General features: G+C 47.9%; 1 protein-coding gene across 2 annotated transcripts in view; it reads right to left on the bottom strand.

The window, feature by feature from the left end:
- Positions 1–18,541, bottom strand: part of KIAA1614 (KIAA1614 ortholog) — a 41,032-nt gene that overhangs the window by 9,388 nt on the left and 13,103 nt on the right. For both annotated transcript variants that reach the window (XM_060276625.2, XM_035123755.3), the window contains 6 exons: positions 17,639–17,702; positions 13,160–13,303; positions 9,341–11,037; positions 7,536–7,716; positions 3,085–3,355; positions 1,531–1,658 (listed from right to left, as the gene is read on the bottom strand). In XM_060276625.2, the coding sequence (XP_060132608.2) occupies positions 1,531–1,658; positions 3,085–3,355; positions 7,536–7,716; positions 9,341–11,037; positions 13,160–13,303; positions 17,639–17,702 (2,485 nt within the window). The remainder of the gene's footprint in view (positions 1–1,530; positions 1,659–3,084; positions 3,356–7,535; positions 7,717–9,340; positions 11,038–13,159; positions 13,304–17,638; positions 17,703–18,541) is intronic.

Below are 18,541 nucleotides of genomic sequence, written 5' to 3'. Positions count from 1 at the left end.
TCCTGTACTGCCTCTATTGCCCAACTTCCAGAACATGCACTCAGAGAACTGGGTCTTCCCAATAGGACGCCTGGTGCAAACTAATGACTTCCTAAAAATCACTGCAACCCCCCCTCCCCGCCCAGATGGCCTGGGTTGCTGTGCATAAGAGAAACCTGGTGGGCAAGCAGCGCCAAGAACGGGCCCATCGGCTTCCTCCAACCAGGTCTCTGTCACACATGCCAGGTCAAATCCTCCATCCACAATCAGGTCGTGAATGGCGGTGGTCTTATTCATCATCGACCTGGCATTGCACAGCAGCACCTTCAGGTCATGTGGGTATCCCTTGCTGATTCCAATATCCGTCCGGTCAGGACCAGACCTGGAGGCAGGGATAGTCCTCAGACAACGACTAAGTCTGCCTCCTCGGTAATGACATGGTCTGGTCTTAGCGTAACTCCTCCTCCTACCCGTGACCACTGAGATCGGTTGTTCCAGTGCACACCCCCCTGTGGAATCTGCCCCAGCCATTTTGCTTGCTGGGACCCCCTCCCGGGCAGCCCTGACCCCTCCCCTTAAAAACAAAATAAAACCTCTGTAAAAAACAGCAAAGAACTCAACAAAAGAAGAACACAAAAAAGACAATAAAACAATAAAACCAAAAACAATAAAAATTACAAATACACTAAAATTTAACAGATTCCCACACCCAACTAAAAATCCCTCCCACCTACCACCCCAAACACAATAAAACAATAAAACCAAAAACAATAAAAATTACAAATACACTAAAATTTAACAGATTCCCACACCCAACTAAAAATCCCTCCCACCTACCACCCCAAAGAAGATAAAAACATTAAAAATTCTTTAAAAAGCATTTTAAAAAGGACTCTGTGCTGTTTCAAGTTCCCCTGGGCAGCACCAGCAGCAGAGCGGCGGCAGCAGTCCTTTATGAGGCCTTCCAGGCCCCGCCCTAAACCAGGTGGAAGGAGGTAGGGACAGGGCCTGTGGGCACTCACAGCAGGAGATAATAGCTTGGGCACCCCGAAATGCCGCCCTCTAACCTTGCGTTTGGGCGCACGCCTCAATTCGGGCGCCGGAAGCGGCTGTGCTCCCTCTCCTACTAGTTGGCTTGAGCCGTGCCTCCTCCATTCCGCTGCTCCCATCCTCATTCCCCCCACCTGACCCGCTGCTGCCGCTCTCGCTGGACGAAGTGCTAGTCAGGATGATGGGGGGAGGCTCCCTGTAGGGAGGTCTCCTGACAGGCAGATACATTTTAAGATGTCCAATTTCTTTCAGAACATACATAAGCAATGATTAGGGGCAATGTTCTTCCGTGTTTATTGCCGAAAAGGCCACTCGCTGACTCCCATTCTGAATGATACTATTGCATATGTAATGTGTCGCTTACAGCCAAGTGTGAGTGAGTTGTAAGGATTAAACACACCATCCCAGATCCCGCAGTAACCAGGCATAGAATAATCTTCTGCTTTCACAGTGTTTCAGAAGAAATGACAAAAATGGGAGATTTAGAATTTTCAGTGTTACCTGTTTAGAGCAGCCTCCTCTTCCTTTGGCTCCCCCAGTGCATAGAGACTGGACCGGTCAGCCTTGCCCAGGAAGGAATGCAGATTTTGAACAGAAGAGGCTTTTCTTGGTTGGCAGAACGGCGACACCTAGCGGGAGAATGAAAGAGCTGAGCCAGGGCAAGGGTTGAGAAAACCAACCCCGGGATTCTGCTTTTGAAAAAGCAGACACCGGGCAAAGAAAGCCTAACAATCGTCATTACCCATCCCAAATATGTTGGATCTGCCTGAACGTTTGGACAGTATGAAAGGCAGTGGCTATAACTCCTTTTTAATCTGCACAGTAGTCCGGGAGGCATGGAGCAGGTCAGTTTGTACTGGGATTTACAAAGAAGTTGCAGCCTAAGGGCATACTGAGGGCACTAAATAGGCTGCTTCTATGGTAGGGCATGTATGGCAGTGCAACTTGGGGCACTGGCCAGAACTATTGGGCTTTGCCAAAGTACTGGGGAACTGAAAGAATAACTACAAACACTGGTTTTCAGCTGGTGGGTTGCAACCCCACTCCTGGGTTGCAACCTGACTTAAGGGTGGCCTTGCCAGCAGCGCAATGACCACACAAATATACGTTTTAAAAACCTTAAACACACATTTAGGCTAAAATGTGCTCCTGAAAAGGCCTGAAAAGGTTAAAGGCTGTTCTTGTGGGCACCAGTCCGCCTTGAGAGACAATGGAGTGTGCCTCTGAGGGTGAAGTCAAACTACTGCATTAGCAGGACTGAAGGGACCTCTGCAGGCTGCAAGACTGGGCAGTGTGCATGGAGGTCCTAGGATGACCAGACAACAAGTCTCCCCTCTCAGCCTCCCTGTTGTGGTCCCAAGGAAAGCAGAGCAAAACGTCTGGCACCAGCTTGGCGGCAGAAGGAAGCGTACGAGGAGCTGTCCAACCGTCTTAGAGACTCTAGAATTTCTGCAAGATGGGGGAGGAGGGAATCAGTGGCGAGGGGCAAACTGTCTTTTGAGGAGAGGTTCCCCATGACACCCCTGAACATAATTTGATAGCCGCTGCCCTACATAAAGTAGGCTGAGTTTTTCCTGCCTCTTGGAAGTCCCAGATCTAAGCCACCTAGTGCAAGGGTGGAGAAACCTCTGACCTGAAGGCCAAATTTGGCCTGCAAGGCCTTCCTCCACGTCTGAGGTCATACAGGTAGAGATGCAAAAGGTTTTAAAAGGCATTTGTGCCCGATGCACAACAGGGAGTGCTCCTGACGGTGCACTGGTAAGGGAAAGCAGACTTTGGCAGGAGAACCAAAGCCCGCTGCCCCAGCTGTACAAGGCAGTTCCCACAGGGAAGAACTCAGTTGCACAACCAAAGTCTGTACGAAGTGAACTTCAGCTCTCCAGGCCCTCAGCTGATAGGTGGGAGAGATGAAGCCGGTTGGATTGGCTGCGCAGGTGGTTCGCCCCGCCAACCTTTCAAAGTTGGCCTGCAGGGATGGGACCGGGCAAAGATCTGACACACCCCAGCCGAAAAGGTCTCCAAACTCTGATCATGAGATGCACCCTTTGGACTCACCAGCTGCAAGGACTGCAGGGAAGGTGCTTTCTTCATTTTGGGTGTGCTGGTGGCGCCTGGGCCTGGCTCCTCAGTGGGTGCTGCAGCTCCCGGCTCTGGGGCACAAATCTGCTCCATGCTGTAGCAGCGGAACCTGCCCAGCTTCTGCTTGGTGCTCTGACTCAGAGTGGTGAAGAACTTCTTTAGTCCTGATGCAGAAGAGGAGGAAGAGGAGCCACTTTTCTTGGCAAACAGCTTTCTCTTTGGCTCCGGGTAGATCTCCAAGGGTTTGCTGGAAGGCAAAAGAAGTCCGCCAGGCCAGTTTAAGAGTCAGGGATAACACCCAGCTCCATTTGCCGGAGATCACAATAACCAAACGAGGGAAGGTTTTTAAAAGGCATTAAAAGGCTTCGAACAAACAAAAACAGCAAAGTCACGAAGCAAACGGCCATAAGAGCTAATCTGCACACCTGTCACATGGTACATCGCAGAGATCGAAAAGGCCTGGAGTGCAGTTCCCACGGGCAGTTCCATTCTAAAACTGCACATTTCAAAGGGCTTTCAGGGCTTTTGTTGCAGAGGTGCCAAGGAACGGAATGATGCCACTCTGTTACCACAGCCTTTTCCACCTTAGATGCTCAGCTTCATGAAATTAGTATTTTCCTGCATGCAATTTCAGATTGCAGGCAGGGGACTTCATGCCTGAATCAAGGACCATCATGGAAGGAAGGCAAGGGGTGCAGTCTATCTCCCATCCCATTTGTTATTTCCCACATAATGATGACCGCACCTATATCTGTGGCCAACCAATCTGCACACTGATTGGGACAAAGGGTATTTATTAGGTGTGACGCCAAAGGGATAAATCCTTTTGGGGTAAAAAGTGTGGGAGACTGACCTTATGAAAGAAGAGAATTGCAACATGTCCTCTTAAAGATAGGCTGTGCACACCCTAAGCACATTTAAAGCACACTCACTCTCCCCAAAGAATCCAGAGAACTGTAGTTTGCTAAGGGTGCTGGGAATGATAGCTGAGGGGGTTAAACTACAGTTTCCAGGACGCCTCGGGGGAGAGGGACACGTCTTTTAAATGTGTGCACAGTGCACAGCCACGTGCTCTTCCAACCACCCCAATTTATTTTTGAACGTGTACAAATATAGGTCTTAGAACACTGGCTGCCCTTGTCTTCTCCCCAGTCTTCCTCACTAACCTTAAATTGTGTCCCCTGGTTTAGGAGCTCTCCAATTTTAAAAGCATAAAACAACAACAACAAACCCCCTAAGTTTACCAGGCAGAAAGCTAAGCCAAATTATCATGCCCAGATACAGCAGTTTTTTCTTTTAACACTCGAAATGCCAATATGCACACAAAGCCTGAAGGGGCAGAAGACTGGCAGAATGGAGTCTCATACTTTTAAAACAGTAATAGTAATAATGAATGGGCACACTGGCTCTCATGAATCTACCAGACTCGTTTTTCTCAATCTGCTCAACAAAGACCCACAGGAAATCACAGCTTTTACAGAGGACCTTCTCCAAATGCAAGGGGCCTTCGTAACAAACCCTTAGCAGCAGGCAAAAGCCCACAACCCTCAATTCACCAGGCAATACTGTCTTCCTCTGAGAAGAGGGGCCCTGTCAGATACAGCCACCTCCTGACAGATGCTGCCTCACCTGTCCCAATGGCTTCTTTCTTCCACGGCTAACAGCAACTTGGGGGGGGGTGCAGGGTGGGAGGGGAGAAAAGGGTTTAAAAAAAACCTTTCAAACTGCAGTGGTCCAAATTTTGCTTGCTTCCCAGCAGCCTCTGTTTCCTTTTCAGTACATGCATATTAATTGCTTACGCAAAACCCTGGCTTGCTCCTCATTCTGCGCATTATTCTGGCCTAGGACTGCCCATACGGTTAGGGCCGCATGATGCACTTAATGAGTTCACAAGTTTAAAACAAAATCGAACTTTAGAAAACTTGGAGCGGCATTCCCTTCAAACTGGATGTGCGTCTCGTCCACACCAGCCGCGCACATTCCATTTCTAAGCGTGAGGAAGTGTGCCTTGTGAAACGTGGGTATGGGCGCCTTTATGAAAGCAACATGAGAAGCGAGAATAAAAGCATTTTGAACTTGGCGGAACCCCTCTTGTAGAACCAGAGGCATACCTAGGCTCCCTTGCACCCGAGGCAAGGAACTGTATCAGCGCCTCCAAAGCCCGGAGGGACTACGGACCAGAAACTCTCAAGGTTTGCTTTTCATTTCCTTTCGTGCTCTGCCAGAGTTCCTCTGTGTTGGGGTCTGCTCTGCTCTGCCTGCCCCAACTCCTCCTCCTCCTCTGTCGTCCCTCTGCCTGCCTCTGCTAGCTTCCCTCCTAGCCACTCGGAGCCAGAGTGGAGAGACGTGATTTTTGTGCTCCCCTGGGCCTGCGCCCTCGGCAGGGGCCAACTTACAAAAAACCCCTAGGTCCACCCCTGTGTAGATTCACTTCTGAGGAAACTTCTGAGCGCCTAGAAGCAAGCAAGCTGGTTTGAAGGCAAATGTTTCTGTGTTTGAAACCAGAAAATCTCATTTGTCCAGATAACCATATCAAGCCTTCCCTTGTGACTAAAATCACAAAGGATTATTTTTTTAAAAAAAGTTATTATGGAAAACTGTAGCCATTAGCAGGCTGCTGAATAACCTTTCACCTCTATGTTGCTGGGACCTCTTCAAGGAAACCCAATGCACAGAAACCCAATGGGATCAAAAGGCAGTTGGGCACACTTATCTGCCCTACAGCAGAGGTTGTTTTATTGTGGCCACAAGATTCTATTACCTATAGCCCAATCAGTATGGACAAAACTTTACAGGGTTAGTAACCAAAGACGAGAGAACCCTAAGAAGCTTGTGGTCATTTTGACAGTAGAGGAGGAAGAGAGAAAATGAGAAAAGAAACGAGAGGCAAGAGTAGCATGGCATAAATTGCAACAACACATATTTAAGCTTCGTGGAAAAGTTTACATGGATATGCAGCCACAGGTAAGGTAAAGGCAAAGGACCCCTGAACAGTTAAGTCCAGTCAAAGGCAACTATGGGGTTGCGGCACTCATCTCCCTTTCAGGCCGAGGGAGCCGGTGTTTGTCCACAGACAGCTTTCCGGGTCATGTGGCCAGCAGGACTAAGCTCATGGAAATGCTGGTTACCTTCCCACCGGAGCGGTACCTATTTATCTACTTGCACCAGCGTGCTTTTGAACTGCTAGGTTAGCAGGAGCTGGGACAGAGCAACGGAAGCTCACCCCGTCACAGGGATTTGAACATCCGACCTTCTGATCGAAGTCCCATGTTGGGCAAAAGATTCCTGCATTGTAGGGGGTTAGACTAGATTACTCTCGTGGTCCCTTCCAACTCTGTGATTCCACAATGCAGTGATGTTTTAAATTGAGGGGAAGGAAAGCACCCATGGCAGTCATTTTAAAATCACCATGCTTCTAGCAAACGCTGTACGAATTTCGCATATGATCCAATTACTTTACTCACCATGTCAAATAACTAGATAACAACGCTAACTGAATTGTGCCCAACAGTTTATTCTGCTAAATTTGGCTGGTATGAAACTGGACTTCTCTAAAAACTTTCTACTGGAGAAAACGATGCTGTGTGCCATTACAGCATTTTCGATATAATCCCTGGGTAAGATGGAAAAGCCGTAAATTTCCATTGATTCAGAAAGGTAACCATAGCAACAGCTGTCTGGAGATTTTGGCAGGGAGGGAGGAGCAGACCAAGGCAGATTTGAGGGGTGGGGGTGGGGAGTGAGAGGGCAAAAGCAGCAGGAAGGGTGGCAAGGTCTAGAGCCAGCTGGCAGCGCCACAGGGCTGTGCTAACTGGCAGCGAGAGGAAACAGCCCAGGCTGAGAGAGCAGAGGGCACCGGCAGACCTGGCTGCATCTGGGTGAAGGAAAGGTTGCAGCACTGAAGGAGAGGAAGAGCTGGCATTTTATTCAAAGAATCATACAATTGTAGAGCTGTAAGGGACCCTGAGGGTCATCTAGTCCAACCCCCTGCAATGCAGGAATCTCGACTAAATCATCCCTGGCAGGTGGCCACCCAACCTCTGCTTAAAAACCTCCAAGGAAGAAGAGTCCAGCACTTCCTGAGGGAGACTGTCACACTGTCGAACAGCTCTTACCATCAAAAAGTTCTTCCTGAGGTTTAGCCGGAATCGCCTCTCTTGCAACTTAAAGGAAAGTAACAAAAACCCCTTCCAATGCACTGATGAAACACCGTTTGGCCACATCACCGGTTTGAAGAAAGGTCTTATGCTATCAAATCTGAGCTGTGGCTAGTTCTCCATCAGAACAAAAGGGAAATTCCGGAACGGAGGTGAATGCCGCCAGATGCCCCTTGCGGGTCCTGACTTTAGAAAAGGAAGGCTTGATCTAACGGCTGGCCCCCAAACCCATTGCTTCATGGCAATGTGCAGCAGGGCATGTTTACTCACCGCTGGGCTGCACTCGATGTCTTTGTCTTTGGAGCCTCGGCAGCTGGAGCTTCCCTATGGATTGGCTGAGCTGAGGTTGTCAAGTTGGTCTCCTCCCTTGTTGGCAAGAGACTAATGGCAGCAGAAGTGATGGCATTGGCAGCAACAGGGGGAACACCAGGGGCGGAAGAAGACAGTGGACCTGTTGCAACAACACAGACACTTCCAATGGCCTCTGCTTTAAAAAAAACCAGACACACACCCCGGGGGTGGACTTGCACCATCAGCTAATGTTTCTGGGCATATCAGGTCACTGCAACTTAGTCCACAGATTATCATAAATGCCTTGTTTGTGTGAAATTCTTATTTATTAAGAAACTTGGTGTTCCCCGCGCCCCCAAATCTCATATCAGATGCCCAGGCTAGAGTAGGAATCCAGCTTGGGAAATCTAAGGGTACACCTTACCCTTACACACTTAAGTTTTGTATTATCTGACTGCCATCACTTTCCCCCATGCGCCTCCAAAGCTATAGAACTGTAGTTTGGTGAGGGAGCTGAGAATCCTGCGAATTCTTTGCTTCACTCCTTACACCCCAACTTTAACCTTTAAAGTTAAATAAACAGGTTTTGCAGAAATGGGTTTAAAACGGAGCAGGAGGAAAGTAAGGTTCTGAATCATGAAGAGAAGTCTGAAAGATTGCATTTTCAGTGACCAAACTTTGTGCTTTTCATCACCCTCATGCTAAGGTCTGACTAAGGTACATCTCCAGTAGAAGGAGTAGTATGTGCAGCAGGCACATCGCTGCAATTTGGCAACTATGATGTCCACAAAAACGATACACAAGTTACATCAACAGCACGACTACAGTGTGCCATTTGGTTGTGACTGCTGAATAGAGCTCATTTAGCTCCTCTGGAGGGGCAAAAAACATCTGCAGGGAATTACTTGAAAAGAATGAGCCTGCTAAATGCTTTTTCGGAAAATTCTCTGAAAGAGCTAGGGAAGAACAAGCATGCCCATTCTGAATCAAGATGTGAGGAATTTGCATCTAGTGGGAAATGGGGTTTTCCAGAAACTGTCTCTGTTATATGACATGTGACTAAATTTAATGAAAGCCTCGTAATTTTTGAGAAAAGACTAACTTTTCAGGCATGCTAAGATTTATTTAAATTTCCAACTGACACCTGGAAACCAAGATGTTTATTGGCTCTTTTTCATATAAAAGAAATCCTAACTACTATTCAGGTGTTTTATAACTGCTTGGTAACTGGAACTATGTTTTAATGCTGAAATAGGTAATTCATCTGCATTCCTCATCCGCTAAAACAGACGATCTTCTGCAATTCTTAGGCATCCAGTTTGGGACAGCATCTTGGGCGTTTCCACATTCCCTGCCCCTGAAAATAAGCTTTCTAGTCCTGGTTGCAACAACAGATTTGGAAAGCAAGAGGAATTACACACCAAAGGCACCGCCATTTTTTTTCTTATTCGCATGGCACCTTATTAAACCTTGAAATTTGCTGCTGCAAGATCCTGTGATGACCACCAAAATTTAGGTTGCTTTAAAAGGAAGTTCATGGAGGATGCTTTCCCCCCTTTGCTCTTGGCTCCTTTTCACCCACCCTAAAGGTACCCTGAATCAAAATTTGTGGAAAAAACCTAAATATTCACAATCAGGGTCAGGCATGCAAAATAAGCAAACCCATGCAAGTTCAAGAACTCTGAATAAATAAATCTTACTTGCACAAATTCTGGACTGCCGTGCTGGACAGTCTACCATGTTGTCCTCTCTACAGTTGTCCAAAGGGCAACATTACCTCTTACCTTGATTTTTTTTCAGCTTCTGTCTCTCCTGGAGCTGCTCCTCTCTGCTCACTAAGGTTTTTGGCTCATGCTTGGCATATGTGTTGTTGCAGTTGTTGGTGGACAAGGCCAGCAGCTGGTTCTTGGAGAGCATCTTTGGACTCTGCCGACCACTCTCCTCCTCCTCCTGCCCAGACGCACACACATTCCGGAAGCTATTAGGGGAGGCAGAGTAAATTGATAGTTCATTGGCTTGGTCCACCCGCCCAGGATCCTGGCTGGTGAGCTTGTGGCTGCCACTCAGAGCAGCCCTCCTGTAAGGCATAGGGGAAGGGTGGGCTTTTCCAGTGGTGGGTGGTGCAGGAACTCGGTAAGCAAAGTTGTGGCCGGCACTCATCTGTTCAGTTAGCTGCTGAGGAGGGCCCTGCTCTTGCTTGGTTTGACTTAAATTGTTCGCTGGCCTATGAGTTCGGTTGGAAGTTTCCACGGGCCTCTTGTTCACGGAGTCTGCGACACCATCGGGGACCAGATGGGAAGGCAACTTCTGAGGGTGGGAGGTGGGTGTGGATTGCTTTGACGGGGCCTTGGACAGCTTTGGATGTTCCTGCATCCTGCCTTTCTTCACCAGCTGATACAGATCTACAGGCTGGCTGCTTCGGGGAAAGGCTTCTGCCTTACTTTCTGCCATTTTGGTCACCTGATCTCTGATCTCAGAGGCCCCCTTCACGGAACAGTCGTTGGCTTGATTAGCACTCGATCCAATTTCCCATCTGCGAGGCACAATTTCCCCTCCACTAGCACGGCAGCTGCCATCTGCTCTGGGCCTCTCCCCGTTGGCCTTCCTGTTCTTGGCTTCCCCCTCTGAAGGGGGAAACGGCCCGGGATCCGGACCTGGTCCACCATGCCGGGCGCTTTTGACCCCTGACCGTTGGCTGCTGGCACCAGCCTCCTCGCTGTCCGTCCTGTAGCTGTCCGATGTATCTGTGGCGCTGTCCAGAGCAGAATCCACCTCATCTATGCAAGTCACTTCCCCTATGTACGTCTCCCTGATGCGCTCTGTGTAAACACGCTGACGGGAAGGAAGGATCCACAGCGGAGTTCCTTTGGGACCCAAAGCCCTGGTTCGCGAGTCCTCCTGGGTAGCGTCGAGCTCTTTGCTTTCATTGGCCCGAACTAGCTCCTTGCCCTCTCGGGGGATGTTGCAAGACTGATGCATGCTCTTCACAGTCTGCTTTGCTCCGGTATCTGGGTTCTGACTGGCTGTCAGATTCCTGACATAAGACCCGCATGCGCTGCACTTGCCTTCCTCGTTGACCACCAGAGGCTTCCTTTTCTCGGAGCGCCCCCTGCTGCCTTGCTGTTCCCAGCCGGGTTTGCTGCTGCCACTGCCGCCACCGCCACTCTCTTTGCGGTGAAGCTCGCCGTTGATGTAATCCGAAAGGTCCGGTTTGGAGACCAGCGGGCCACGGCCCAGAGACAGGAGGACAGAATCCAACACCCGCCTCTGACGCAGCTGCAGGCGCTCCAGGTAGCGGACTTCGGCATCTCGCGCAGACTCATCCTCAAAACGCACTCGGGACGGGGACGGCCCTCGCTTCCTTTGCTGCTCACTGCTGGATTCCCCGCTGGACGAGTCACTCAGGTTGCCGCCGGCGTGGGGGTCTCCATCCTTCAGAGCAAACTTCTTTGTGTCTGCAGCAGAGATCCCGCAGCCATCCCTGAGGCACACAACAGACAGAGTAAGACTGTGGGCCTGCTCACACAGACCAGCCTTACCTCCAATGGAGCTGCGTCCAAATACTGGGCAGAGGGCACCACTTGGCTCAATGAGCACCTAGGGCGCTTACCAAGGTGGTGCTTGTAACTTCTCTACTTGCAGCAGTGTTTCCCAAACTTGGGTCTGCAGCTGTTATTGGACTACAACTCCCATCATCCCTAGTTAGCAGGACCAGTGGTCAGGGATTATGGGAGTTGTAGTCCAACAACAGCTGGGGACCCCATTTTGAGAAACGATGGCCTAAGCTTATCTCCTTTCTTCCAAGATCCATTCAGCAAGATAAAATGTATCCTGACTGCCCTGCGAGCATCACACGGACATTGAACCTGGCACCTCCTTCACTAGGATCCCAATGCTGTGCCAGTACTCTCTGCAGCTGCATTCTCATTCTAGCAGGAAGGGCCACTCAGCAGTTATGGATGTGTACAGAATGAGGGGAAGATCCAAGGAACCGGTTAGGACTGGATAACTGGATAACTCAGCAACGATACTACTCATGCTCAACACACAGCAACTGCACGAGTAACCAGATGGCGCTGTTAAAGAGGACTTGCTGGTGTCAGGCCCCCACTGACTCCTTGATTTATTTTAGCTCCCTACAGCTCTACGAAAAACTTCAAGTGCTCTCCTTACATGCAAGCCTTGGTTTTAGGAGTGGCTACATCTCCAAGTCAGATTTCAGTTAGGCCAAGACACCCAACTGACAGTCACGTACGCTTCTTAGATCATAGCTGCCAAGTTTTCCCTTTTCTATTCAGCATAAGGGAATTTCCCTTAAAAAAGGGAGAACTTGGCAGCTATGTTCTTAGATCCATGTGATCATTTTCTATTGGATCAGGAGCACCCGTGCTATTTATATTAAAAGTGCTTTCTTTTGCTGCAGAGCATAGGAGGAAGGGTAGAATATAGAGCAACAATGCAAGAGACAGGGGGAAGTTTGCTGGTGGGGGTTATGTTTTCATTTTACTCTAGAGATGATGTTTGATATTGTTATGCAGACACCACAAGTGTGCCTCGATGCAAAGATCTTATAGCTGGCGCCTCTCTTGTTGTCATGAAATAAAAAGTCAATCAACATAATCCTCCAGATTCAATAACTCTGCATAAGCTGCCAGTGTGCTTGGCATAGGGGACGGAGAATGTGTTCCACTAGCGCTTACAATAATCTTTGATGTGCTGGCCATGTGAGAGTGAATGATACCCTCATCTGTTGCACAACAAAAGATCAGCACACTGGTTTGTTTAGCATTAAACAACGGTTTCACAGCACAGTGGCCAGGAATTCAGTTTCCCATGAGACCCAACAGCTTGCCACACATTTTGTAAACACCCATGTCAAGTTATGTTTCCCCTCCTATGCTGAAAGACCTTTTAGCTGTCACCATTTTTTTCTAAATCTTATTCTAAAAAGTTCGGTCAAGTGAATTTGCCACACAATATGTTCTTACATTTATATTCATGACTACATTTCTGTACAGGAACCAGCTAGTCCCTGTTTTGGTAATTATGGATCCCTAAGTCATATCAGTGGTGTGACTGCAATTAATAGAATTGATGATTTCACTCCATCAAATGTTTGCATCTCAATCCAAAGTTATGTTTTTCATCACATACGTTGTTGTTGTTTTTTCCTGGTCCAGAATCAACACACATTATAATTCCTGGGGTGCTCTCCTTGATTAGCTGGCATAGCACCTCACTCTGACCATAGTTTTAGACTAGGCAGTACGTGCTAACAACTTGATGAGATGAAGTAAGATAGACAATATAGTTCCCCCAATGAGGGGTGGCTGACAGAAAACCTCCCAACATTAGGTACAAATGTATTCAATGAGCACAGCGAACAGGTACAGTACACAGTTGGGAGTGTATTGAATTTTGGGAATGGAGAACTATAGATGCGAACAGCACAAGCAGTTTACAAGTGTGAAAGATGAAAAGGCAAGAAATGCAAAAGCTGGAATGGAGGGCTGTGGACAGGAAACGCAATACAGATCCTTCTTTCCTGCCCTCTTCCCTGAACTGCCTCCCAGGCCCAGAGCAGGATAAATCACTGGCCTTACCTCCTTTCCTGAGGGGCAGTAGGCAGGATGTTATGGCTTGCTCGGAGTGGGTTCGTCCTGGCCTTCATGCGGGCTCTCTGCAGCAGTTGCTTGGCCTGTTCATGCCTGGGACTCAGCTCTAGCTCCTGGTTGGGAACAAAGGCCCTGCAGGCAAAGCAGCAGGGAGCAAGGAAGCAGTGGAGGATTAGGAAAAAAATAACAAGGATTAAGAGTGGTTTAACAGTGACGGTGGCAGCAGTGTGGCGGGGAGACAACACACTCATAGAGGCTGGGTTTAGGTCCCCTGCAGCTGCCTGAGTTCACACTAGGTGGCATCCTTTAGGTCAAGATATAGCCAGCTTGGTAACATCCATCTCAAAAACTGATTTCTAGACACACAGCCAGGATGGAAAGCTGCAGGGAGGTCAAAGCATTTAAGGCTGAAATTTTTACATTCTAGACTAAAAGAAGCCATTCAATTACATATGACAGCAAGTAAAAAGATGTACTTGGCAGTGCCTTAAAAAGTGCCCCCCATCCCCACCAAAGAGAGCCCCAAGCTGTCTTGCATGCACATTTTTAAAAAGAATTGGGAGGCTCTGCAGTACCCAAAACACTGGAGTGGAAGACTATACATTGTTAAAAAACCCCACAGATTAATGATGATGAGATAGATAGATAGATAGATAGATAGATAGATAGATAGATAGATAGATAGATAGATGGATAGATAGATAGATAGATAGATAGATAGATCGATCGATCTCTGGCACATATGATGTCAGAGGTATCCTGCAGGTGCCCACCACTGGCAAATTCACATCTTCAGAATACAGCACTAGTTGTGTTGCCAGGGGCCAGCTCTGGCCTTTCAAGCACACCTGCACCAAATAAACCTGAAGAACTGGGTTTCCCCACAGATCAGGGCAAGACTAAGAAGCCAACATCCATATAATGAGCAATAGGTCTTCTCTACGAAATTGCTTCCACATTCCCAAAGTATGTCACCTCATGACTCATGGAGACACTCTGGTTTAAAGAAAAAGCAAAACAAACAAACAAACAAACAAGACAGACAATCCAGGGAGCATTTACCCAATGCGTTTTGAGGTCTAGGATCTTCTCGCTTCAGGAAGTTATCTCATCCACTCCCACAAAAAAAAGCAAGGGAGCACAGTCTACATGCCTGGATGAGATATTTTGTTTTAATTGTTCCCCTGAAAAGGGTATTCTGTTGCTCGATAAATACTGACTTGTTCCAGTCTTTATTTATTTAATGAATAGCTTCCCATGAGGCGTCTCAAAGTGATTTATAACACAATAAAAACCATACAGAGAACAATTACAGATACAGAAATGATGCTTTTGAATTATGGTGCTGGAGGAGACTCTTGAGAGTCCCATGGACTGCAAGAAGATCAAACCTATCCATTCTGAAGGAAATCAGCCCTGAGTGCTCACTGGAAGGACAGATCGTGAAGCTGAGGCTCCAATACTTTGACCACCTCATGAGAAGAGAAGAATCCTTGGAAAAGACCCTGATGTTGGGAAAGATTGAGGGCACAAGGAGAAGGGGACGACAGAGGACGAGATGCTTGGACAGTGTTCTTGAAGCTACGAACATGAGTTTGACCAAACTGCGGGAGGCAGTGGAAGACAGGAGTGCCTGGCGTGCTCTGGTCCATGGGGTCACGAAGAGTCGGACACAACTAAACGACTAAACAACAACAATCTTTGCAACATCCTTGCATAGCAGATGTAAGCAGAGATGCAGTGGCTGACTCAATATCAATAGTGAGAGCTTCAAGGTTGAGCAGAACTGAGCAATATAGGTATGCCCACCCTGACTAGGGAGCAAGCGCCATTGAATTTACTTCTGAGTAAACATTACTAGGATTGCCCTGCAAATGAGAAACTATAGCAGCTACACCTGATGGGTTAAGAAGCTGCTTTCTATTCAGTCAGATTCTTTGTCCATGTAGCTCAGGACTGTCTACACCAGTGTTCACCTTTTTTTTTCAAACCCAGGACTCACCATTAGACTGAGCATGCATTTGGGGACCAATTTCTTAATTTTTAAAAATGATACAGTGCTGCTGTTGGGACACACCTTAGATCAGGCCGTGTCCCACCAGCTGAAGACCAATGGTCCACTGCAGACCTTTCCAAACTTTTCACGTTGGTGACACACTTTTTAGACATGCATCATTTAGCAACACAGTAAAGGGGGGGGGATGTAAAGGACCCCTGGACTGTTAAGTCCAGTCAAAGGCCGATTATGGGGTTGCGGCACTCATCTTGCTTTCAAGCCGAGGGAGTCAGCGTTTGTCCACAGCTTTCTTTCTGGGTCATGTGGCCAGCAGGACTCAACTGCTTCTGGTGCAACGGGACACCATGTCAAGTGCCAGAGCACATGGAAACGCTGTTTACCTTCCCGCCACAGCAGTACCTATTTATCTACTTGCACTGGTGTGCTTTCGAACTGCTAGGTTGGCAGAAGCTGGGACAGAGCAACGGGAGCTCACCCCATCACGGGGATTCGAACCGCCGATCTCCTGATCGGCAAGCCCAAGATGCTGAAACTGACCCCTCTTTCCAGCCCCGGGAGGAGCGCAGGGAGCATTTGAGCAACACACCTACACTGCAGCTGGCTCACTAGTGTGTTGAGACACACAGTTTAGAAAGCTCTGGTCTACTGACTGACAGCAGTTCTCCAGCATGTCGGATCCGATTCTCTCCCAGTCCTGCTTCTTTCAGACATATCTGGAGATGCCGGGGATTGAACCTGGGATGATGTTATGAGTTTGTGGGAGGGCTAGAATTAACCAAGGGTTGATTAAATTTTGCCAAATGTGGCAAAACACCCCTGGATTTACTTATGTTACAAGCTAAGCCAGCTCAAGCAAAGCTAGCTGGTTGGGCCATTAGCAGGGGACAAAGACCACCTGACAGTGGCCTGTCCAGGAAGCAACCAGAGGTTTAGGGTTTCAACTTTGAATGGCACAGGTTGTTGGGAGGTCCTTGGAGTTGGTTAGCAATGAGAAGGGTCAGAGCTTCACATGAGCTAGGGATGGCAGGCTGGAAAAAAAGAGACCCAGAGGATGGCTTTTTGCAGTCCTTTCTATTCAAAGCTGCCTTTAAGGCGGAAACCAGACCTCATAGGATGTGAATGCCCAGCAATCCCTCCATCTAGGTGCAGGTTGTATCTATGTATAAATAAAACCACGTATCGTCAAGATACCACAGTCTCTGCTGTGCCTCGTTGTCTCCAAAGGGAGCACAGACCCGGGTAAGGGCACCTGCAACCCCTGGAATCTTGCGCCGCTTGGGGATCCTGAAGCAGCATGAAACAATCTCATGCCTGCAACGCAGCTACTCCAGCCCTTCCTCTAAACTACGCCTGTGCTGGATCCACTGGTACCACTTTCTAACGCTGTGCCGCCCAATGCATAGCCGCTGGTGCGCCAAGCGTCGGCCTGCAATGGTTTTTTTTATCCCTTCCCGTCTTCTGAGCACTGCAACACTAGAAAAGGAAAGGAGTGGGTGGGTGGTTATGTGTGTGGGGGGGGCGTTTCCACCATCTTAAAGCTTTCACTGTTTCACCATGTGACCCATTTCTCTCTGCACTCAACATGCCTATCGCTCAAAACCTTCCCCTATTGGTCTTCACCCTAATCTTCATGATTATTTTAATCCGCTCACAGATTCACTTCAGCTGGCCTAAGCTTAACTCTTTCACTGCAGCCCTGCACACCTCGCGACGCACACACGGAGGCTCACATCTTGCTCTGCGGAGGTTTTTCGGAAGGAGGGGCAGCACAATGAAGCCGACTGCTGTTTTACAGAGAAAACATTCCCCCGATGATGTGCAGAAGCCCCTTGTGTAATTTCAGTTCAAAATTTCCCAGATGTTTTGCCCGGGGTCGGTAATGATATTTTCAGCAACAAACCAACTACGATGGCGTTTAAGCAAACCACCCTCTCGTCGCATCCACAGTGTAATTTGAAGCAGCGGTTCCCAAAGCGTGGTCTGTGGCACGTCTGTGGATTTGTGGTTGAAGATTGGAGATGGAATATCTATATGTTCGCCCTGACTTTTAATTGTATTTTTATTTCTTCCTTTGTATTTTATTGCATTACAATTTGAATTCTAGAAAATACAATATATAAGAAATGAAAGAAGCTATAAAAATGCTCTTAAAAATCATACACCATCTAGCATGGCGTATTACAATTGCTGCAACAGGCAGAAAAATCATTAAGTGGTCAGCAATGACCCTCATCAATATTCAAGCAGTCTGGGGGGTGGGGATTAGAACCAATCATTAAACCACATCTTTTCCTGAAAAGAATCGGCAGAACTGCAAATTAAATGGGAACACAAACAGCTGCAAACATGCAGTCAACTCCAGTGTGAAGTCCCAAGTCAGAAATGGCTATCAGCATTTTTGGATTGTGTCTCCTTGCCTTATCAGGGGAATGAGGAAACTGAAATCTTACCGGTAGCCTTCAGAATCCTGTAATGAAACTCCAGAATCCCAGTCTACATCATTTGCCAGAATCTCTGTAGACACAGGACAAGAGAAGTACATGTTATTATTGTGTATACTTTAGCCACATGAAATGCAACATGGTGTGTGTGTGAAAACACACATATTGTACAGAGAAAAGGCTATTTATATTCAGTGCTCCTCACCCCAAAAGATTTGGGCCCAATTCTGCTCTTAGTGTCGCAATTCTGCACCACCCAAGCATCCTACTCTAGGCTCTCTACAAACTTGTAAGCCAAAATACTGTACCTGGTCTGCTTTTTGGGTAGGGAAAAGGAATGGGCTCTAGGCCCATTTGTATATTTATGGCTGCCTAATCTGACTGCAAGAGATGACATACATATATATAGTAATTATTCCATGAGCAATAAATGTCCTTGAGAAACTGCTCCTGGCCTCTCAAATCTAATGGCTGTTGCACTCCGAAGACCAGAGGCCTAACTCATTTACCCACATACAGTATATGCTTGGGCTTGCAAATCCTATTAATAGTCTTGGCTCCTACTGCCCTGGGACCTCGATGTCCCTGATTATTATGGGACTTGTCCCTTCCTCCTGCTGCCAGCCAGCAGCCAAAACCTGCAGGCTCCTCCTGCCAGTGCAAAGAAAATACCAGCAGCAACTGAGGAATCCTGGGAATTATCGCTCTTGAGAGAGTATGCGCTTACTTATTAGCCCCAGGAAGTGGGTTCCCATTGGCGCCAGAGGAAGCTTCCTTCTTGGGGCCAATAGTAGCAGAGAAGGGGACATTTTTGTTGGACTGTAGCGGGGGTGGGGGGTGGGGTTAAACCTATTCAGCCCCCTCTCACATGCCGTTGTTGTGACAAAAATCTTAACCCATCCCCACAATTAC

Source organism: Zootoca vivipara, chromosome 7 (assembly GCF_965207765.1).
Source record: "Zootoca vivipara chromosome 7, rZooViv2.hap1.1, whole genome shotgun sequence".
Classification (NCBI taxonomy): Eukaryota; Metazoa; Chordata; class Lepidosauria; order Squamata; family Lacertidae; genus Zootoca; species Zootoca vivipara.
The sequence above is the reverse complement of the archived record's forward strand: the minus strand, read 5'-3'. Positions and strand labels throughout refer to the sequence as shown.